Here is a 24074-nt window from a genome sequence, read left to right on the forward strand (position 1 = left end):
ACACGCCACGTATATTTATCCAAGACTTACAAGACATTGAAAAAATAAATAGGAGATCCTGGAGCACAATAACAAACTGGAGTACTGGGCTGTATATATCAGCAGTTCCAATATATAGTAGAACTCTTTTTGGACCATAGTCATGCATACGGTGAAGGAAATACATGCATGGAAATGTATAGAAATTGTACTTAATTGGGTGACCAACTGAACAGTATATAGAAGAAAGGGGGCCCATAGCAAAGATAAAAATAAGGCCCCTTTCAGGTGCTGGTTGACACCATCACACTACTAGCCACACGGCACAGGAGGTCCTGGTGCTCCAGTGCCATTTTCATGAGGACATTTTGTATTTGCATTCGAATCTGTGGAGACCACCCAGTAAAATGGAGATGAGATCAACCTGGAATGGGCCCCATCTCTCCAGGAGCCCCATAACAGCCGCATAAGCTGCCTCTATGGTATGTAAGTTCAGGCAAATGAAAGATTTACATTTAATAAATATTGGTAAATATAATATAAATATGAAATGAAAAAATATCTAGAAAAATGTTTTATCTGTGTTTCTAAACTTTAAATCGTGTTCAAAAGTCATAAGTAGATATAAAAGACTTTAAATAAAAACCTATTTCAGAAAATCTAGATTTACATATTTCTTTCAAATTAAAACCAGAGAGTGAAATAATCATTTTTTCTGATCTGTTTTTATTTTTTTATTCTATTTTCTGTATGATTATGGGAGCAGACATCTTACCTGAGCTGCTGTTCACAGCACTTAGGATCTGTTCACACGGCTTATTTTCAGCCATTTTTCGGGCCGTAAACGCCCCAAAAAACGGCTGAAAATACGGCGCTGAGTGCCTCCAAACATCTGCCCATTGATTTCAATGGGAAAAACAGCGTTTTGTTCCCACGGGGCGTTTTTTTACGCAACCGTTTGTAAAAACGTTGTGTAAAAAAACACACTATAAAAAAGAAGCACATGTCACTTCTTGAGCCGTTTTTCATTGTCTCCGTAGAAAAACAGCTCCAAAAACTGCCGTAAAAAATGCATCAAAAAAACGATTGATGATAAAAACAATTGTCTGGGGCTAACCCATTGACTTCTATGGAAAGGTGTTGTGGGCATGCTCTGTGACCTGTGCAGAGGTCACTGTGCAGGGAGGGGAAGGTGGGGAACCGTGTACATCACCCATTGTCAATGGTGGATCCTGTGTTATCTATATACAGAGGTGTTACCGATCATTGTAATCCTGCCTGTGATGATAATGAGATAACTACTGAGGAGTGATCTCTACAGAACAGGAAGTGACAATCTATAGTGAGGCTCAGTGGCCAGAGTGAAAACTGCAAGATTTAAGGTTAATTTTTTTAATATAGAAATTTAAAAAAAAAATAAAAAATCGCAAAAAATTATTTTAAAAAAAAGTTTAAACAATAGGTCATGTTATGATGAAACATTCCCTTTAAGGTTCCTATGTTTTCAAATGTATGCCACATACAGAAGTTATTATTTATAACACAGAACAAAAACAGAAAGCCCATAATATATGTGCGTTCATGCCCTCTCTTACATTTTCAGGTGTTCACAGTGTATTTTGTTAAAAAATGACCGGTCCCCATGAAATAACAATCCTGGATTATTTTTTCTTAGAACTCCACATTGTGCCGTTCCTCTGTTATTCCTTCTATAAATGAATGAATAAATTGACAACTGGGTGTTACCAGTTGGGGGTGTGTCCCTACACAGACTAACACTGTCCAATCAGTAGTGACAGAGTGAGACTGTGGAGGGACACGCCCCTTTGAGGAGAAGAGTAACACCCAGTTGTCAATTTATTCAGAATTTATATTTTAGGGTGTATGAAGGTATGTACTAAAATAGACATGTCAGGAGAGGTGACAGGTCCTCTTTAACCAGCATTGAGCATTTTGAGCGATATTGTAGTGTGGTTGGGCTAAAATAAGTTTACAATTCAACTTGTAGAACTGAAAGGATCATTTTCTGGTGGTTTTGTCATCAAAAGGCTAGCCACCATCATCCCATTTCTTGCAGTAATGACTACATCTGCCCAAAGCATGGCACATATAGCATACCTGAATGATGAAGCTGTTCTCTGTGGCTTCAGAGGTCAGAGAGACATCCTGGGACCATTCCTCATCTCCTTTCGCCCTTACACATAACTCTGTGAGCTCACTGTTTTCCAGGATATAAGATGGCAATTTCTGTTTGGCTTCCAGGCAGTCTACATGTTCTCGCACCACAGCATAACCGTCATGTCCCATATAGTGCTGTACAACCTTGAGATCAATACTTTCTGGCAGATAGCTACAGATTATTTGCTTTCCACAGATGGTCACCTATAGGAGCATTGTAGAAAAGTTAGATACAGATCACATAACCATTATCAAAAGCATGGACACGATAATACTTACATTTGTATATCTGTTCTACTACAGCCGTTATGTGTGCTGCGCCACTATTCCATATGAGACACAGAGGTCACTATGTCCGTCATTTTTACCAGACTCATTGGTTGCATTTTCAACTATATATTTCCCACCTACAAACGGTTCGCTTCCATTATGTTTATGGGCAGCTCAAATCAGAAAATTCCTTGGATGGGTGGGATGGGACTACAACCAGATATCTATACATTTCTGTGTTCAATATTCAATTATAATCATGTTCCTAAAAAAAACGACACACCTGACATAATTGTACACCTGTATCTATATCATATTCATCTTTATAATTACACCATATACATTTGTAAGTATATAATGGTAAGATAAGCGAACCAAGTTGAACTACAAATAAAAGCGGTTTGCATTGATATAAAACTTGTATGGTACAATTCTTTCAAGTGAGAAGTTGTTTTAGTGCACTGGGTGCCAAGGGTGATGCCAACATGCTACCCTGTCTTCGAAAAGGCAAGGGCAGTGAACTGAATCTTTGCCCAGGGTTAAAGAAAGCCTAACTACTACTCTTCAGCCTAGACTTCCTTAAAACAGAAAATCTCTGCAGAATAATGTATACTTTTTTTATTTTTTTTAAATTAGGATCGGGATCTTAAAGTCTGTTTTGAGAAAGATGTCCCTGAAGTTACAGGTCGGGAGATCATCCCATCATTGCCACTATATATACGGTTCCAACATGGAACTGTAATACACCCATGTGCACTTAGAGTGATAGGATAGGTGACCATTATAGGGATTCTCATTGCTCTTTTGTTCTCCTTGCAATTTTCCTTCCTATACGACCTTAAAACCTTATATAGATATCTAATATTATTGAAAATTAATTTGAAACGGTGACCTTTTACTATTGAGCCTAGTCATTGGCAAATCATTTGCTTGTTTTATTGTTTCATGTAACAAAATGTTTGAAAACAAACAGATAAGAGTAAAATGAATGATTCATTTATAAGAACAGTGGGGCAGATTTACTAAGCTGTGTAAATTTTGGACAGTGTAAACTAATGCCAGTTGCACATGACCGATGTGCCACTAGGGCTGTTTTTAACGGCATCCGAGTGGCACCCGATTATTTTCACGGACCCATTCACTTTAGTTGGTGAATAGGGTCCGTGAAAACTGACCCGATTCTCTGATCCGTGGAAAGATAGGACATGTACTATCATTCCACGCATCAATGACGGGACCCGACCGGCGCGCACTGTCGTTTACATGAGGCTTCACAAAAGCCAGTCAGAAGATGCACCACATTTATCAGTGGGGAACACTGTATGATAAATTTGGTGCATCTAGCTAGAGCTTTTCTTCTACTTATATCACCTTTGATTTGGCTTATTTTAGGACAGAATTATTTTCCAGTATTTTGGCACATTTTAACGCAAATTGGCACATTTTTAGCCACGCCCATGTTCCGAGTTTTTATTTCGCAAACATCTTTACTAAAATGTGTTTGATTGATAATGACCATTAAAAAAAAGTGGGCAGCATCCACATCACTTTCTTTTCCATTGCTACCTTTTTGTTCTTGACTGTAAAAAAATATTTGCAATTTCGATAAATCATTGAAGTTATTACTTTGTATTATTTACAATTTTATTGACAATTTGAACTAAATTCATGTGAAAAAAAGATAGGCAAGTCTATTTTAATAAATACTTGTATTCCCCATAAAATAAATTTTAGAGAATCTTTTCTTCACCTTGTCAATAGTGTGTCTTCCTTATTGACAATTTGTTTATACATTTCCAGGAGGAATAAGAGAGTAGTAGCACAAAGCATAGTTCTAAAAAAAAAATGTGCTCCAGAATTGTTATTTAATAGGGAACACAAGTATTTAATAAAACAGACACATCCGGAAAGATGACAGGTTCTCTGTAAGTACAACCTGCATCATGAAGAATAATCTTAATGGTCTAACAAACTTAGGCTATGTTCACATCTGCGTCGAAGGCTCCGGACATCTGCAACTGTATGCCAAACAAATGTATTTGTCTGCCATTCACTCCCATTGTAAGAAACGTATACCACGTGGTATACTTTTTTCTTTTTACTAGATACCCTTGCATTGACAGCGTAGTCTACGCTTTCCAATAGAGTTTTAAAAAAAGTCTGCCGACACATCCAGGGCAGGTGTATGTCAATGATAAACTATGGATACATTTTGAGTATATGCCTAACGTACATTGCTCCGTACTGTGACTCAGCGGCACACTTGTAACGGCGGATCACAGCTTTCCCCCCATTCATGGTAGAAGGCTGTATTCCTATGAATCGCCGCTACAAGCGTGTTGGCAATTCATAGTATGGAGCAGTGACAGGAATGAAGGGAAAGCAGCTCTCGCATCAGAGTCACGGCCCCTTTAAAACAGCTGATCGGTGGGCGGTGCTGTGAGTCTGATCCCCACGATCACATATTGATGGCCTATCCTGAGTTTTTCATATTGAAAAACTCTTTTAAAGCAAATCTAAAAATACAATCAATGACTTGATATATATATATAATAGATGTAGATAAGAATTAATTTCCAACCTACTTGTTTTTGGACTCCGTTCAGCTGCCGCACTTTAATAATTAAGGTTGCAGTCCGCCCCTTGTACTGAATGGTTCGGATAAATGTCCCAGCATTGTCCACGCTGAAAGGCTCAGACCAGCGCCAGTTTCCCCAGCCTTCAATACAGATGTGTAGCAGCTGCAGGGAGATAAACCATCCATTAGAAGTATGGGATCATAAATACACTGCTTGCTGTCATTAAGGATTCATTATCATTCTTCTGTAAAGATTTAGGCCTTTTAGCTTCCTGAGGGGGAAGAATAATTTAACCTCTTTGTTGACACACAATACATTATATTTTTTCAGTTATCTTTTTAAATTTATGCTTCATAAGTCTGTGTCATTTTTTTTCTTTGTTCAACTTTTTCATTGCCATTTTAGTGCTAAGATTTGTAAGGTAAAAATAGTAAAGCAAAATGGGTTTGTATATTTCCAGGGTTTTCCCCATTTTATGTCAATAATTTTATGTCAATAATTTCATTGTATAACAAAAATTCTGCAACTTTCTAATATATTTTATGTTTCAATTCCTCATCATTTTAAGATCTATGTTTGCGGTCAGTGAATAGTAACATTTTTGTTTTCATCCATTGGTTGTAGAACTCATAGAGACTTAAAGGGGTATTCCCAAAATCATAAATTTTCAACTATCCACAGGATAGGTGATAAATTTCTGATCGCAGGGGGCTTCATCGCCGGGGTCCCACCAATTGTGAGAACGGGGGTCCCGACCGCCCATATCTTCCTCACTGCACACTACCCCGCAGTGAGGAGGAGCTTAAATGGAGCAGTGGTCGAGCATGCTCTATTCAATGTCTACAAGAATGACGGAAACAGCCAAGTGCTGTACTTGACAGTCGAGCAGTGAGGAGGGGTGTTCGGGACCCCAGTTCCCACAATCGCTGGGGACCCTAGCGATTAGAAAATTATCATCTATACTGTGAATAGGTGATAATATATATATACGATTTTGTGAAAAACCGCTTTAATACTGCTCACAGCTGAGTTTGCTGCAATTGTATCCAGTTTGGACAATCGTCTGTGAGCTAAAAAGCCTGGACTCTAGGCTGATACATTTTATCTGTTAAATAGTTAAATAATAATAAAACGCCCCTGGTAATGTCCTTGTCACAGGCTTAAGACCAGATATCACAGAAAAGGCCATGGGTGGCTTGTAAATAGATGACTGGGAGTCGTTCTGCAGCTATTCTCACTGTAATCTTATCAGTATTATTACTATGAGATATTCCAAGGTTTACTGCACTATTAAGTATTTAAAGATTTATGGCACTGACTGAACGCCTGCTGATAAAATATATTTGGATTTATACAGTAAAGTAAAAGTAGTAGATTTTTCCCTATTGTGCTGAGGGCTGAACTGATGGCTCCAGCATGGAAAGTTCATCCAGAAAATTACGACCCGTCTACTATAATGCTTATTACTTAATAAAAAATCCCATTTAAATGTAAACATTTCTCCAATAAATGTAAAGTTTTACTTATTCAGTTTGGCCGTTTTACTGATGTTACTCTTTCCTCCAACCACATTTTCCAAAAGTGACAACAGAAAACGGCAGCCATCACAGCTCCTATGAGGATTGTCACCTACTGTTCCCACATTTATTGCATAATCTGTATTATCTAATAAAAAAGAAAAACGCTTTAGCAAACGGATTTTAATAAAAATTTTGTTCTGTTTAGACTCTGCAGCCTGCATGTATGCTAGTACAGAGCAGGCTGCAGAATGCCGTTCACAGACAAACCTGGAGAACGTTCTGCTTGTTCTCCAGCTGTTCCTGTATACTCCTGAATGATATTCAATACTCAATTATGATCAAATCAAGGTAGAAAAAAAGGCCCCAAAGGTGTCCCACCGGTCAACAGAACGAAGGGGGCTGAGTTAAAGCACCAGGTAAAGCAACAGATGTGGATGAGCCAGGGTGTATGGATAAACATTGACACTGGAGGCCGCAGCCCTTTAGATCTTGGGATTCCCAAGGATCAAACCCCCACCATTCACAGATAAATGGCCTATCTTAAAGGGAAACTGTTACCTGGAATATGCAGTCCAATCTGCATTCAGCATTTTATAGAGATGAAGGTGCTGAGCTTATTGATATATAGTTTTGTGGGAAAAGATTCAATATAACATCCATTCAACTAGTTACTTAAAGGGGTTGTCCAGTTTAAAAAAAAAATAAAAAATACTTATATCCCCTGTTCAGGAGTGGCCAGAGTGGAGAGCACTCCCGACACTTCGGTAAAGTTTGTGTGGGACTTAATCACAGCGCAGCATGATCTCGATGTGCTGTGTGATTAATTCCCACACAAACTTTACCGAAGTGTCGGGAGTGTGAATAGACATTGCGTCCTGGCTGGAGGCAATGTCTATTCACTCTCAAGACACTTCAGTAAAGTTAATGTGGGTGTATGTGACAGCATAGAGTGATCTCGCGAGATCATACTGTGCGGAGTACAAATGGACATGAATGGAGAGAAGTGTATCACCCAGTGCTGAGTACAGATAGAAATGAATGGAGAGAAGTGTATGACACTGATTGGTCACTGATTGGTCAGCGTCATACACTTCTCTTTACAACGCCCACTTGGTCAAAAGTTAAAAAAGCCCAATTGGTCATTAAGAAACTAATTAGCATGAATCTAAAATTGCTCATAATGTGCTCAAAAATGATAGTTTTTAAAAATAAAAACCACTGTTGTTCTCTACATTACAGCGCCGATCAGATTATGTAGGAATAGGTCACTTATAATCTGGTGACAGCCTCTGTAAGCATTGATTATAGCAAAGTATATGTGCACCTTTTCATTTCCAGCAGTTTTTGCGGCGTAGACGTTGTACAAACTCCAAACTCATCTGCTGCTGAGTTTATACTCCCCATTGAAGTGTATGGGCCAAACACGCAGCATCTCCGCACAGAACACGCAGAATAAATTGCAAGTCGCAGCGCAGAACACTTTTCACACGACTTTTCTTCATTTTTTTTTTCTGCAGCGAGGGCATGAGATTTGCTAAATCTCATTCACTTTGCAGCTGCTGTAAAATTTGCGGAATTTCCGCATGGAACCCGGCCTAAGGAATTTGGTAATTGACATTCAGGTTAGGGGTACACTTTCTCACCAGCACAATATTGATCCCTACAGTTATGAGTGTGATTATTATTATAGCCGTTATCATCCCACTCTACAGCACATGACTTCTTATAGAATATCCACCATATGGAACAGTTTCAGGGACAGCTGTTAAATATCTTAAGTAACTAATTGAATAAATGTGTCCTCTGAACGATTGATGGACAGAATCATAAAAAAATTAAATAACATAAAAATACAGTGGGAAGGTAATAAGAGAAAAATATATATTTATACTTTCCTGTCTGAAGGCAGCGCGCCGATTTCAGGTAATGTTTAGTAGTGTACGAGTATTTAGAACTTATACGTGCGGCCCGCGGCAAGTATATTGCTAAATTCACACTCCCCCGCCCTCCAGCCACGGATTGACACATTTCTCCCTATACAAAGTAATAGGGAGAAGTGTGTCAATTAGCAGCTGGAGGGCGCAGGGAGCGTAAATATAGGAATATACTTGGACTCAATGACTCTGGAGCTGGCTTCGCGGTGCAAGTATAAGTTCTAAATACTCAAACTACTTGACAGTAACTAATAAGTGACAGCAGATTGAAATCAGACGGTGCAGAATAAATATAGGACCAAGACGTAAATGATGGAGCACGCCAGCTTTGCACAAGAATTTGCAACTTTTCTCGGCACTCGCCAATTTTAAGTAGTGCAGTGAAAAGTGGGTGTGGTTTACTGGAAGTGGGTGGAGTCTACATCTTTTAAAAATATTTTTCAATACTTAAGACGGAAAATGGTGTTCATAGGAGCCGTAGATTTACTTTTCAAGGCCAGTACAAAGCAACAAATGTATTAAGAGGTGTGTGCCTTTTAATATATTTTCTTCTGGAAGAATCAGCTTTGCATAGTTTTCCCAGGAAGTTTACGTTGCGTCTCAGTCATTTGAAGACTATAAATAGAAGCTTTCTGTCCATACCTCCCTAGTGTTCCTCTTTTGGAGGGAGAGTCATTACCTTGGACCCAAATGCATCTGTTCCTCTTTGCCCCTTAAATACACCTACTTTTAACTGAAGGATTAAAGGGGTATTCCGGGTTACAAGTAGTTACCCCCTATCCGTGTGGTAAAGGGTAACTTGGTGAAGTACAGCATTCGGCTATTTCCAGCTCTGCCATAGAAAATGAATGGAGCGGCAGTGCACATGAGCGACATGCTGCTCGGTTCAAACAAGGGGTTCGGGACCGCCGTTCTCGCAAACGGTGGGGGTTCCAGCTGTCAGGCACCCATCAGTTAGCAGGTTTCCCCCTACCCTACGGATAGGGGGTAACTTCTTGTAACCAGAATACCCCTTTAGTAAATGTATTATATTGCTCCCTGGTTCCTTACTGTATATTAGATCTCAACTTGTATATTACTTCATGATTTAATACAATTTGGACCATAAATATTTCTGGATTCAGATTCATTTTATAGTAATGTGAAAAACTATGAAAAACTTACACCTCCTTCCTCCTAGATCCACGTCTGGCCTTGGTTAAAAAAAACACTTCTACAAAATCTGCAAACAAAATCTGGAGCAAATACGCGACGTGTGAATGCAGCCTGACCAGGATGAGAAAAACATATCTGCTTTCTTCAAAGACAGCACCACATCTGTGCACAGGTGGTGTATGGTATTGCAGTTTAGCCCCATTCACTTACATGGAGCTGAGCTGCAATGTCAGACACAACCCACAGACTTGTGTAGCACCGACAGCAGATGTATTTTCTAATTCTGTACAACCCCCTGAAAGCTTTATCAGAATATCGCAGCACGGTCTAATGTTTTCTGTTGTGGTCCACAGATGTAATAGACTTCACAGACCGCTTGATGGTCCCAACAATACTGTAAACTTTAAGTTATATATAAGATTTTCATTTTTATATAGGCCTGAAAAAGTAGATCTTTCACAAAACAAACCATAAAGGTCTTTCTTTGACCATACAAAAAGTTTAAAGGAATGTAGTACTAAATAATGCACTAGTATACTCCCTTATAACGTATCGGCATACATACATCTACACCATATTGATACTGATTCATGCGGAAAAGCAGATTTAGGATCCATCCTCTACAGAACTGGAATATGTGGCACATAATTATCTTTAGATTCTTGCCGTATATTCCTTTGCCGTGAATTTCGATACAGACGATATTTCTTTCGTACCATATTCTCCTCTAGAAGCATTGCGTCTAAGTGAGAATACTGGGGAACACGAGGCACATGGAGTTAATACATGGAGCACAATATGGGTTGGTATTGCGGACCCGAACTGCATTCTTTGCGCCCTTCTACCTCATGTGGTTGCGATATCTCTTCAAACATACGTTGATAATTCAGTAGCTGCCAAGGTGACTCTCCGTCTAACCTAGAGGTCTTACTAAAGCTAAATAAAATAAACTATTTACTGTAAACCCCTTGTACCTATTCATCCCTTAAAATTCCAAGTCCTTATTTTAATTACCACAAAGCAAACACGGAATTTAATTGACCTCCGTGTAAAAGAAATGGAAATCCCTTCCAACTGTTTTCATTGACTAGGATGGCGTTACCGTACTAAGCAAACATTTCGTAGAGGTTAACGAAAGTATTTGGTGGCAGCCACCGGCTCTCTATGAAGAAATATGAACCCGTCAGAGGGAGGCGAGATGGTTTTGTTTCCAAGTAACAAAATGTGGTATAAGAATTGGTCCTGTCTTATTTTATCCCCAAGTGTGAGTCAAATATGAAGCAATGCCGGAGGGAAGTCCCGTTCTCCAACAGAACGGATTATTCACATTTATCTCACAATCTGCTCTCAGAGTTCTTAAAATTCACTCTCTTGGCAAGTGGGGAATTATCATGAGGAATGAAATAATTTCATAACTATGAGATCATGCCGCATTCCTGGAAACTGACACTTGCAGGGATTGTCCAGGCTCGGGTACTGTTTTGACTTACAGGTAATCCCACTTCATTAATTCATTTAACATGGAAATTATTTGGAGGGATAAAAAAAAAAAGAAGAAAAGTTTTCAGGAAAACCACAAGTGCTTTCGATGTGGAATGGAATTCATAATACACCGGATAGGCGATAATCTGCATTTCCTTCCAGGGACTCAACACCACACCAATATTATTCAATATTTTAGTAATTTCCTAAAAATATTAAATGTCAAAGTTATCCACGAAGAATCTGAGCAGTAAATGAAAAATGAAACGTGGATGGAGAATGTGGAATTTATTTAAGATGCTTGAAAAACTGTATCTTTAAATATTGTCATGACCTAGAGATCATAGGCAGGTAACTTAAAATAAAGATCCCGTCTTTGTTAAAAAGTTACGGCTGCATCGGTAAAACTTTATTAGTTGATTTGAAAAGTTATAGGTGATTTGAAAAGTTTTAGGTCGAAACCTTTATTACAACCATTTCTCACACTCTTTAAAGGCATGTTCACACTGGGTGGATACGCTACGTAAAAGTATGCAGCGTATCCGACCTAGAACCAACAGGGAATTTCGGCTGAAAATCCACACAAAATCCAGATTTTCGGTCGTGAATCATCGATACGGAAGATTTACCTTTACTAGTGTCACCATAGCGACACGTCCCTCTGTTCTCCATGAAGCCCGGTGGCCTCCTGCGATTGGCTGCAGCAGTAACAGTGGATGAAACGTCATCCCAGGAGGCCGGTCTGAAAAGAGAACAGCCGTGGGAACAAGGAGCCGTCGCTATGACAACGCCAGGTTGTTTAGTATAGTATAAATGGTTGTTTTTTTTACCAATTTGCCATCTATGCAGCCGAATCGCGCTTTTCTGCCACAAAAATCACAACATTTGTTGCGTCTTTTACCTCCCCATTTAAACCGTAACAAAAGTGAAATAAATGACCGCACCGTGAAAGTTTCCATTGCAGATTTTTTTTCCATCAGCGTGTGGATGAGATTTGTTCAAATCGCATCCACTTTGCTGCTACTGTAATATGCTGCAGATTTTCCGCAATAAATTCAGTTGCAGAAAACCTGCAGCGTATCCGCCCAGTGTGAACGTACCCTAAAGTGGATTTGTCATCATACGATGCTGTCCTATGTAATGGCAGAATAGTATGGGGACAGATGCACTCTACTATTAGAAAAAAATATTGTGCCATTTTAATAATAGCAGCTAACAAAGAATACAGCAAACTCCCCCCGCCACTCCCACCAGTGATGAATGAGCTGCCGTGTATATTTATATATACATGACAGACAGTATTTACCGGTAATAGGGGTGGGGAATAGTCTACGGTAGAGCTGCATAAAGTAAAGGATTTTTTCCATTACAGAAAGTGATTGGTGGGGGTCCGACTGTCGACTATGATCAGTTATATGGTCATTTAGTAAAAACAAAAGAACCCCTTTAAGCAGGAGCATGGAATTGCTGAGCCAATATATAGGATACTGCTCTCTATTCATTCACCAAGAACTGCTGATGTCCCAAATGCTTTATACTTACCCAGAAAAAGTATCCTGCCAAAACTACCTTACTACAAAAAAGTCAAAATAAACTATAATAATAATAACTATAACTCTGCAAGGTAAGACAACAATGTACAGATGCTTTATATCCACGTAAATGACGTGACCCCTTTACATCCTTACAAAAAAACAGCCCCGAGACGATTATATCATAAACATGAAAAAGTAAACCTGCCAAAAAACATCAGGAATATGCATAAATAAGCTGCCTATCACTACATCTTGTGTATTATGTGAACCCGGTGTAATGAGCTGTTTATGAAACTAAAAGTGGTTACAGAATTTTTAGAAGGTGATTTAGGGCGTTTTACACCGCAATCTGATAAAACACACTGTACTGCTATATACATTGCTTTAGGTCCATGGTCAGTTTAGACATTTACGTCATGCTGCAAAACTTCCTCAAACATGTAATCGCCTTATTTATCCAAGCTCAGGTCTTTATACTTACCCCAAAGGAACATGCAACAACCTTTAGAAAACCTGCTCTTTGCATCTTCCTTTTGGAGGGGAAATAAAGTATATAAAATCTCATACATTGTACTTTCTGTAGAGTTTATATCAAACCAATAATTAAATTAAAACAAGTTCTGCTTATATCCGTATATACTGTTAATGTATATATGCCTCTTACCTTACAGATCAATAGAAATGACTGAACAGCAGGAGTCATCCCAAAACTCCCATAACAGATCAAACACAATCTCTGATAATCCGTGCGATCACTTTCCAACTAGGGTTGCACGATGCATTGAAATATCGATACTATTTTGATGCCGTGCACCCTCAAACGGTTCAATACCTTTAATTCATGTATTTCGATATTAAACTATACGGCCACACAGCTTAGTATTGTAACACATGAATTCAGTCTGTAGGAAGATGTGATCCGGTAGGTACTGCACTAAAGAGCGGCAGCACCGGCTCTGAAGACAGAGAAGATGGCGGGCACACTGCAAAGCACCCCCATGTTCTTTCTTCAATGCCAGCGCTCATTAGTGCAGCGCTGGCCACATCACATCATGCTGACCACGGGGGCACAACAAGGTGCGGGGCAATGGCTGTAATACACAGCCGCAGCCCTGCTCTAATGGCGGAGATCAGAGAAACCTCTTCTGCCGCTGTTTCCTTGAATGCCGCGATCAAAGAAGACTGCAGCATTCAAGGGGGAAATGAGAAGGGGGGATACCCCTTTGACAGTGTCACAGGGAGACCCTGTGACGCGATCGAGCGACATACCATATATGGGCAGACAGCCCAGGGTCCTTTGAAGGACCCCAGGGCTGTCTGACCATATTTCCTGTGTACTATCAGTACACAGGCTAATGTACTGGCATATAGATATATGTCAGTACATTAAAGTTTAAAAATAGAAAAGTAAAAAAAAAAAAAAGTAATGTTAAATAAAAAAATAAATAAAAATTTACATTTTTTTTTACATTGAACATCAAAATAAAAGTCTGAATACATAAAATATACACATATTCGGTATCGTTGCGAACGTAATAACCTCCAGAACAATTTTATAGCGTCATATATGACGTGTACGATGCAAAAAAATTAAATAAAAACGGCTTTCTTTCACTTATTAATGTAAGGCCCGAGGTGTTATGAATTTTGAATCTCCGTGTGCCTCACAATAATAGTAATTAACCCCATCATGTACCTCACAGATTAACTCAATGTTGTTAATTATAACTGTGAGGTACATGATGGGGTTAATTACTATTAATGCGCGGCACATGAAAGTTCAAAATTCATCACACCATGTGCCTCATCAGATAATGGAAGGATTTTTTGTTATTATTGTTGGCAAAGTATCGTTTTGGTATAGAGAATCGCAATACTACATGAAATATCGGTGTCGAAGTCCAAGTTTTGGTATTGTGACAACCCTATTTCCAACTGCATATTAGGGGTCTAAAGATGGCTAATTTTGGGTGTGGGGCCTCCTGAAAGACCATCGACGACAGGTCTCAGGGGAAAGTAGTATCGGGAAGGTTGGATTTCAACATGCACGATCCTTTGTTCCCCGGGAGATAGGGCTGGCGGCGGCTTATTCCCTTATCCCCATTGAAATAAATTCAACATGCATGTGCTTGCTTTTGGGGAGATCGGGAGCGATAACTAATGACCGAACAAGTATTTGGCTAATGGCTATCTCATGTGTATGGCTAGCTTATAATACCCTATTAGAAAATCCAGGGTTAGTGGATGGGTGTTCTGTTCAGTCCCTACATCATCTTCTTCAGGGAGACCCAGCACATCCATGCAATAATGATCCATGCTGCCTATTGATTTAAACTAGCACAGTGTAATGCTCCATGTCTCCTATGGGGGAGCTGCAGAGGAATTGAACACTTGATGCCAGATTCCCCCATAGAATGCAACTGATCACTGGGGGCCTACAGCGAGATTCTTTACGATCATCTTATCGTCAGGGGACCCTTCTAACAAAACGTTTCGTTATTTTCTGATTTGTAGGGGAAATTCCCTTTAAGAAAACAAAACAAGCACTGCTTGACAAGCATGACTGTATGCATGCAGGATATTGCAGTTCTCAGATCAGTAAATACTTTTGTGGAAACCATTTACTGTTTCCATTTTGTTATGCTATTTAGAAAAAAAGAATCCATGAGAAAATGAATAAAAGTCTTAATCAAATATATTGGGTAACTTAATAATTTCTTTGATTTGTACCTGTGGGGACTTGTGTGAGCGCCAGCAATATTGGTGGCTATGGAGACTGGCCAAGACTATATTCTCGTCAGTATCCAACTGGCCAAACCGCAGCGTCTCCTGTGTGTCATTACAGACGACAAAATGACTGTAGATCAGCTCCTCTGCCTCGGGGCACTGGTTCTGAAAGAGAAAAAGAACAGACTGTTTTAATAGAGAAATGTCAAGACATGTTCTCATTGTTGTCAGTATTCACTTCTATTGTTGGCCTTTCCAAGGAGATATTTTGCAGCGGAATTTATGTCGAAGGACAACATAATAAAACATGCAGACTAAAGGTCTGCATTTATTCTAAAAACAGCGCCCCTCTTGCCCATGGGATGTGTCTGGTACTGCAGCTCAGCTCCATTCACTTGCCTTGTATTGCACTTGAATGAGGATGAGCTGCAATACCAGATACAGGCATGGAGTAGAGTGGCGCTGTTTCTAGAAAAAAAGCAGACTTTTTTTTTTTAATCCGGGGCATCCCCTTTAATGGCTTCTCTGAAAATAAAACATATAGAAGATGGGTATGTATCACGACATAACTAGACAGATTTGGTTTTGCTTTCCGAGAAACAGATATTCACGTGCAAATTAAGTCACATGAGCGCTCCTTCTGTCTGGTTAGACTCATTCATTTTTTTTAAAGAGTCTGAACAGCTGGAAGAAGCGCTCACATGAGACCCCTCTCCAAGAATATGTATAGTGAGGGCTCACTTGGCATATGGCACGAGGAATCTTTCTACCATTTTAGAAGGCTATCTTACAGATGCCCTAAAACAGAGCTGGCTTTTACGTGACTGATGCTCTTTAATAGCTTGACAAAAAAGGACAAGACAGGAAAAAGTGTCAGCCTGAAAGTATATACGTGTATACAGCATTATCTGCATCTATTATGGCTCTGAACATGGACAGAAGTTGCTGCCTATTAAAGGCTCTCTACATGCAAAAATCACAAGATATTCATTTACCATTCTACATGTGGTGGAAAGTACCCATGACATGAGAGGAAACGAGAAAATTACTAAAACAATTACAGAAATATGTCCTCCTGTAGCTCATGTTAACATTGCCAAATCCCTTTATAAATCAGGAAAGCCATTCTTACATTGTACCTGTCAGCAATATACCCTGTGACATATGGCTTCACTTAATGAAATACACAACTTGCTATCACTTCTTTTTCCCCCAATTTCCAATATCATCAGCAAGGAAGCTCCTCATACACATTGTTACGTGGGTGAAATAATTTACAAGCTTATAATGTCACCTCTCATTTATGTACGAAACGTAGCCAACGTTAGAATAGAGAATCCCTACGGAGATATTTTTAAGGTCCTTTTTGTAGATCTCATTTGGGATTCGATTTGGGATTTCCATCAGAGGAACAGATGAACGGAAAGCCAAACGGAAAGCTTAGCTTCCGTATGCATCACCATTGATTTCAATGGTATTTTATTGCACAGTTGGTGTCAGTTTGCCTCCGTTCAGCGAGGTTTCTGTTTTATCACGGAAGCAATAATGCTGCCGACTATGCTATTGTTTTCCGTGAAGAAAAACGGAAATCCGGCTGAAGGGAGGGAAACGGACACCAACCGAAACAAAAAAATACAATTGAAATCAATGGTGATGCAAATGGAATCAATGCTTTCCGTTCATCTGCTCCGCTGACGGAACAGATGAACGAAAAGCCCAAGTGGAAGGCAAACGCTGATGTGAACAGACCCTTAGCTTATATATTAGGATTTTGCCTTTAAAACAATTCTCTATTAACCTATAACCCAAATCGTTCCAAATACAAGTGGGAATTCTCCTGCGCAGCTGTCCCCTAATAGAAAGAAGGAAAGCGGGCACATAGAATGCAAATTCTCCATATAATATAATGCAAGTGCAACATTAAACTATGCATGCCCACTCAAACTCACAAAATGCATTGTCGTGCCACCCCCGACACTCCAACACCCCACCCCAATTAATGACATCACCACCTATGCTGAAGAGACGCAAATCGGCAGACATCAACTGAAGCAGTCAATTCAGAGGTTTAACCTGAACTTCGCCAATTTGAAGCATTTTGTTTATCCCATTTATTTATGGTAAGATTACTTCCTTTTATGTGCGCTGAAGAGATCACACACAAATAAAAGAATATGTGCAACTTTAAATGGAAACTAACTTTCCAAACAACTTATGCTAATATAATAGTATACCTGATTAAAATCAACATTGTAATTTATTCACTGTTAAAATGCAGTTGTTTTATCCATGCAAATTCCGTGTAAAGTTACTGCCACTAGGTGGCTCACTTACTGTAATCTGCTGTCCACCCCCTGTTGTCAAGTAAAATCCGTCCCTGGTTACAGAGCAGAGGAAACGAACAGCAGAAGGTGGGGTGGGTCACTTCACTGCCTGCCTATACAAATCTATGGATAGAGGAGAGGGAGCATGGAGAGAAAGAGACTCAGACATGCTGCCCATACAAGTCTATAAAGAGGGGAGGGGCAACAGAAGCAGAGTGAGAAATTAACACACAGACGTGCTGCAGCTTCCTGGTAACTGTTTTATCTCACTCCAGTGCTGGATTGTCAGCTACACTGCTCATTACTGCTTTATAATCAACTCCGTGCTGCAGTATATATATATATATATATATATATGTTAGATACATATAGGAGCGCAGGATATCCTCTTCTATGGGTGCTGTATCTAGAATACATGATAGCGGTTAGACTCCACCCACTAGCTCAGAGGCAACTGAGAATTAGAGTGAGAGCCCGCATAGGGGGAAAACTGCTAAATGATGCAATATATGAATCATGTAATGGACAGAAAACACTATTAGGGAGCGTTATTGTTACCGTGAGAACATATAAATAGTGTGCCCATCTCTTCCCTCAGTGCAGTGTGTGACAGATTCATCCACATGGCACATGCCCTCCTTATGATTCTCCCCTAGGTTAGACCTTGATTTTTAACTAAATAAAACTGGTTTAAATACATTGATAAACCTACCACATGGGCCTTATGGATCAAAACTGTCTAATAGAAAAACTGGACATGTTGCAATCAATCAGAGTTCAGTTTTAATTTCTTAAACTGTTGTAGATAAATGAAAGCTGCACTGTGATGGGTTGCCATGGGCAACAACGCTAGTTTACCTGTTGGATAGACTAATGGAAAAAAAGTCTCCCTGGATTATCCCCACAGATGCATAACAACCAAGTTGTAGTTACTTCCCTTCCCCCACTCTGTAGTAACGAACTTTAAGGGAAAAAGAATCACAATCCCAAAAACCCATTGTTTTAGGTGGAAACAACTTTAAAAAGACAGGTGTCCAACCAAGCCAAAAATCCCATCTACCGTTACCATTGGGCCGTATGAAAGTGGTCTAATAGCTTTGGATGTTGCTATAAGAAGAGACACACACAAAAATTCGACATTTAAGTGCATTGCTGAAAACATGACACTGAAAACAGCATTTTTACAGCGATATGTGAACCAGCTGCAAGGATTTAGATCACACTAGCTCTAGTTTTATGAACGTCCTCCTGCAACAAGCAAAGCCATGGAATGCCCTTAAAAAAGAATGTTTGATATAAAACAGATGTTTTATCTTCTACTAGTGCTGCTGTAGTGCCATGTTAGGTAATCAATCCCGACGCTCCTCGCTCTGCGGCATATAAATAACGATGACTTTGTTTTTCTTCGGCTAATTCATGGGAGGAGCTCCCAAAGCCCCCAGGAGAGAACGGAGGGGAGGGGGGATAGCTTTATTAGCCAAGGGGGTTTAAGGCTAGGAATTCTGGCTCCCAATGTTACACATATTATTAATTATAAGACACAAACAGCTCTAGGAGTTGAAGAGAATCACATGGACCATCTATAATATTACACAAGTACTCCATTATAGGTTCGCCATGGGGTGCAAGTGACCAGCGCGTGCCTCGTGTCCAAGAGATTCTCACACAATAAAGATTAATGACTTGTGTTCTTCTGAAAACTAAATGTTTCCGAAAGGTCATTCTGTAGTCTCAGCAGCCAGCTACCCATGACTTCTAGGTCACGTCCTGTATGGCAGTGTACACCTTGCACTGTTTAACATGACTAGATATTATTATTAAGGAGGGTTTAAAGCTAAACTCTACTCTAACTTAAAAGTGGGACTAAATTTAAAGGGGTTTTCCAGGATTCTACATTGATGACCTATCCTTCCCACTCCTGGGACCCTGATCAGACTGAAGGGACAGGTGGAGCGCTGCATCCCCTTCACTACAGCGCTAAAACATCGACACACATCCAAACCACATGTAAACGATAGTCAATGTAAAATCCCAGAAAACCCCTTTGACCTCAACATCTCACTTCCCGCCACGTCAAACATTCAGGGATCTAAAAAGCTCAGAAATGGAGTTACTTGGACAGGTCAAATAGCTGGTGACCACATTGTTTACTCTAGGTCAGGCAGGTATATTTCTTTTTTTTAAACTTTTTTGCTATAGTGACCCAGGCACTATGGTTTATGTTAGTATGGAAATCATTCTATCAAGATTAGGGGGGTATCTAGAAAAAACAATTATGGGGGTAACCAAAAACAAGTGTACCACCACCAGTTCCAGGTGTTTTTTTAAACATCTATATCTATCCACATGGTGGATGTGTCTTCAATACGGCACTATGGCTGACACTGTAATGAGGACAATGAGGCTGGCACTGTTTTAAGGTCCCAGTTGGCTCTAATGGGTGCATTGTGGCTGGCACTGTAAAACAGCACTAATCCGGAACACTATTTGATATTCATGTTTCAGAAAGTAGTCCTGTGTTCTGGAACCCTGTGGATGTTCGGAGTTATTTCAGGTCTGTATTATTACTGTGTCCTTGCGGAACATGTGCATTAGGAAGCTGCGCTCAATCTGAGAGCATCATGTGACACACATTCTGCATCCATTCTTCAGAAGGACGCCTTGTGATTTGCTTGCTATGGGACTCCTATTGTAAGATTATATTCCAGACCACATCAGGAAGCAGTATGTTGTATCATTGATTTTTAACCTATATTGTAAAAGGTTACATTGTATACTGACTTATTGTTGAAAGAAACCTCTTCCGTTTTATTTTAGTCAATGACCACTGATCGTCACTGATCAAGTTTCAAGGATCTCTGAAGTTTCTTAAATATATTGTTTTACAAACACACACATATATATATATATATCTTATTAACAAATCAGCAGTATACAGATGTAAACACATAAGACCCCTGATAGATGACTGCATTAAGATGTCCTAGGTATAAGTTTATGTATTCCTTCAGGTTACTCTGCTTTATACTCTATGATGTCACTCTCAATGGAAATTCTTTTATACTGACATTCACGTATATGGTGCTGATCACGGATCCGGAAATCTAGTGTTCGTACCTGCTGCCACGCCTGGATTGCGGTGTTGATGGAGTGTACAGAGTGCTGGCCTAAGTTCAGAAACACAGGGTCCACCAGGACAGTGAAGTCAATTAATTTTTCCAGGGCGCTGAGGGAAATGGCCGTCTGCCCCTGGATGTGGAACTGTTTCACCAAGCTTTTCATGGTGAGGTTACGGCACTCCAGAAGCTGGCAATCGGCATCGGTGGAGAATCTTATCTCTTTGCATACTGACGAGCCGCTCCATTGACGCATATACACATGAGGCTCCTTAAGTTTGACAAGCATGTATTCCAGGTCTCCAGGAGTTGTTTTATCAGAAACAAATGGATGTAAGAATCTTGGGGGTGCTAAAAAATAAAACAAACGTAGAAATATTGTGAATAAAATGTACGATACATGGAACATATGACTGGAACAGAGCAAAAACAAATTACTAAGCTGCCGGGCATAAAAATAATAAGGAAACGGCTCTCTCATAACAGACATCCTTTATAAGCTGTTCTAATAGCTTTATACAGTGCACTTTTATTGTATAAATTAGCCATTTTCCATATCCTAAATTGTGTTACATTGCTGAAGAAAGCCACAACTTGAAACGGGCGTCATAAAAACGTTCAATCATAAACAGGCCCATTCAAGCATAGTGGCAGCCAAAGGAAACATTACAACATAAGGAAGGGAAATATCTTGTGTAAGAGGAAGAGATGCTTTGATGGGTTTTTCGACTTTGAACTTCACAAACAGGAGAATAAACGTGTCGCAGAAGGTCAAGAACGTGGTCAGTCATCGCATAAATAAGCGGCTCCCTTAGAATCTGACGTCCATTTTCAGGGCTTATGTTGTTATTACTTCATTTAAAGCCTAATGCCGCATGTAAAAACACTCTTCTGTAATAAAAGCCGTCAGATAACCTGCTGCTGGGCATCTTCACTTTTGCATACGGCCTTTGGTAAACTGCAGGGAATTTTTTTTAGTTGCAGCACTGTACGTTATTATAGGGAGTGTTAATAACAGGATATTAGGGAATTTATATTTAGGAAATTCCCTAAAAAAACGATCCTACCCTATGAGTAGCTCATGTTTATATAGAACATAAGCATTAGGCCTCATGCACATTACCGTAGCCATATGCACGGCCGGGATTCATTCATGTGCATGGGGCCTTAGAATTTAACTTATATTTCACAGTATTGTTGGGACGTTTTTTTTTGGCAGGTCTCTTTTTTCCATCTATCAAATATTTGGGTACTTCAACATCTGCAGCATTAAAGGGTAACTAAACTTTCCAATAACTTTTCATATGTCATAGTGACATGTCAGAAGTTTTGATCGGTGGGGGTCCGAGCACTGAGCCCCCCACCAATCGCTAAAACGAAGCGGCAGAAGCGCACGGGTAAGCGCTGTGCTGCTTAGTTTCTGATCTGCTTTTCTCAGAAAGCCGAGCATGTGGTGTGCGGGCACAATAGAAACTCTATGAGTCCGTATGCCACTCTCTCGGCTTTCTGAGGAAAGCCAATCAGAATGTAATCGGCACAACGTTCACCCGTGCGCTTCTGCTGCTTTGTTTTAGTGATCGATGTGGGTCTCATTACTCAGACCCCCACCAATCAAAACTTCTGACATGTCACTATGACATGTTAAAAGTTTTTTGAAAGTTTAGTTACCCTTTAAAGAAAGCTTATCCTTGTTATTGTTAGAACTGTAGTGACCGTCAAGCTGTCTGTGACGTCTACTACATCTGTGGACCACAGCAGAAATCATTAGACCATCATACTGTGCGGTTCTGATAAAGATTTAAAGAGGTTGTACAGAATTAGAAAAATATGTCTGCTTTCTTTCAAAAATGGTGGGTTGTGTCTGGCATTGTAGCTCAGCTCCAGGGAAGTGAAAAAATAAATAAACTGCAAAACCCCACATAACCTTTGAACATGATATCACTTGTTTTCGCCTAGAGGAACCGTCCTATAGGCCATTTGGTAATTAAACGAAATAAATAATTAATGGATACCAAATATACGAATAATGATATTATCAATGGGATTTGAAATTCATCATAGGGTGTTCTAAGAAAAAAGGGACTGTTCGCCCTAGCCCTGTCAGGTCATCTATACCTACTGGTACCGGTTACCAACTAGAGATCTAGCCACTTCTTGCCCTTCTTTTTTCTTTTCCACATTCCCTTTTCCGAATCTTTTACTATTGGGGGTGTAGATCAGGGCCAAATTAGAAGTGTAAAAGACCCCATAAGAGGCAATTTTCAATTTAACCTTTGGACGTGTGTGGTGCTGTCTTTGGAATAAAGCGTCTATGTTTTTCTAATCCTGGACAACCCTCTAAGTCTGAATTCATACCCCACATATTTGTTGCAGATTTTGTGGCGTTTTTTTTTTAACCAAAGCCGAAGTGGATTCAGGAGAAGTAGAAGTTTTTATTTTATGTCGACTATTCTTTTTGAAACCACTTCTGGCTTTGGCTCAAAAATCTGCAACAAATACGCCATGTGTGAATCCAGTCAATGTCAAGTAGGCCATTTTTGGGTGAACTGAAGGATCGGGTGGTTTCTTGTAACATTCATGAAATATTCTTGATGTTGGATGTTCTCGCATTAATAACAAAATTCTTTATATGAAAAAAAAAAAAAACGTAATAAACACAGGCACTAAAATGGATAATTGCATTTTCATGGTAAACTGATATTTGCGCTCCTCTCACTTTAATATAGAGATGATAAATGGATGAAAACCTCATATCCCTTTGTCATAAAGCAATTGTGAGCAGTCAAAACCCCTACAGTGAAATACAATACACTCGAAAAATTAACACTACATAGATGGATGATAATCATTCCTCGCTTGTTTCATGCAATACACACAAAAAAACATATTACAAATAATGTATATAAGTGTCTTTTATATATGGATTATGCTGGATATAAATATTAGATATTGGCAAAAGATCCCACTGATGTCAACAGGATAACAGACTGATGACCCTCTAAGGCTCTGTGCACACCACGTTCTGTGCGTACTATACTACAACCCAAAACCCTACCAACTCGACGGTTGCCAAAAGTGTCGGTACACTTTTTTTTTTACTGTATAGTAAAGCGTAGTTTGCTGTGCTCTCCTATAAGTGGGACGCCACAATAAAAATTATACCATGCGGCATACAGTGGAATATGTTGGGGCTTTAAATTCGGCGCATACGATGGAAGATATCCTTGGAATATACGCCGAAAATAAAATAAAAACGTGATGTAAGAATAGCCTTA

The 24074-nt window shown here is 39.5% G+C and overlaps 1 protein-coding gene across 1 annotated transcript in view; it reads right to left on the bottom strand.

The window, feature by feature from the left end:
- Nucleotides 1-24074, bottom strand: part of VPS13B (vacuolar protein sorting 13 homolog B) — an 886671-nt gene that overhangs the window by 61184 nt on the left and 801413 nt on the right. The window contains exons 42-45 of the mRNA XM_075825953.1: nt 20801-21150; nt 15363-15524; nt 5013-5168; nt 2098-2361 (exon numbers count right to left, since the gene is read on the bottom strand). Coding sequence (XP_075682068.1) covers nt 2098-2361; nt 5013-5168; nt 15363-15524; nt 20801-21150 — 932 coding nt within the window. The remainder of the gene's footprint in view (nt 1-2097; nt 2362-5012; nt 5169-15362; nt 15525-20800; nt 21151-24074) is intronic.

Source organism: Rhinoderma darwinii, chromosome 5 (assembly GCF_050947455.1).
Source record: "Rhinoderma darwinii isolate aRhiDar2 chromosome 5, aRhiDar2.hap1, whole genome shotgun sequence".
Classification (NCBI taxonomy): domain Eukaryota; kingdom Metazoa; phylum Chordata; class Amphibia; order Anura; family Rhinodermatidae; genus Rhinoderma; species Rhinoderma darwinii.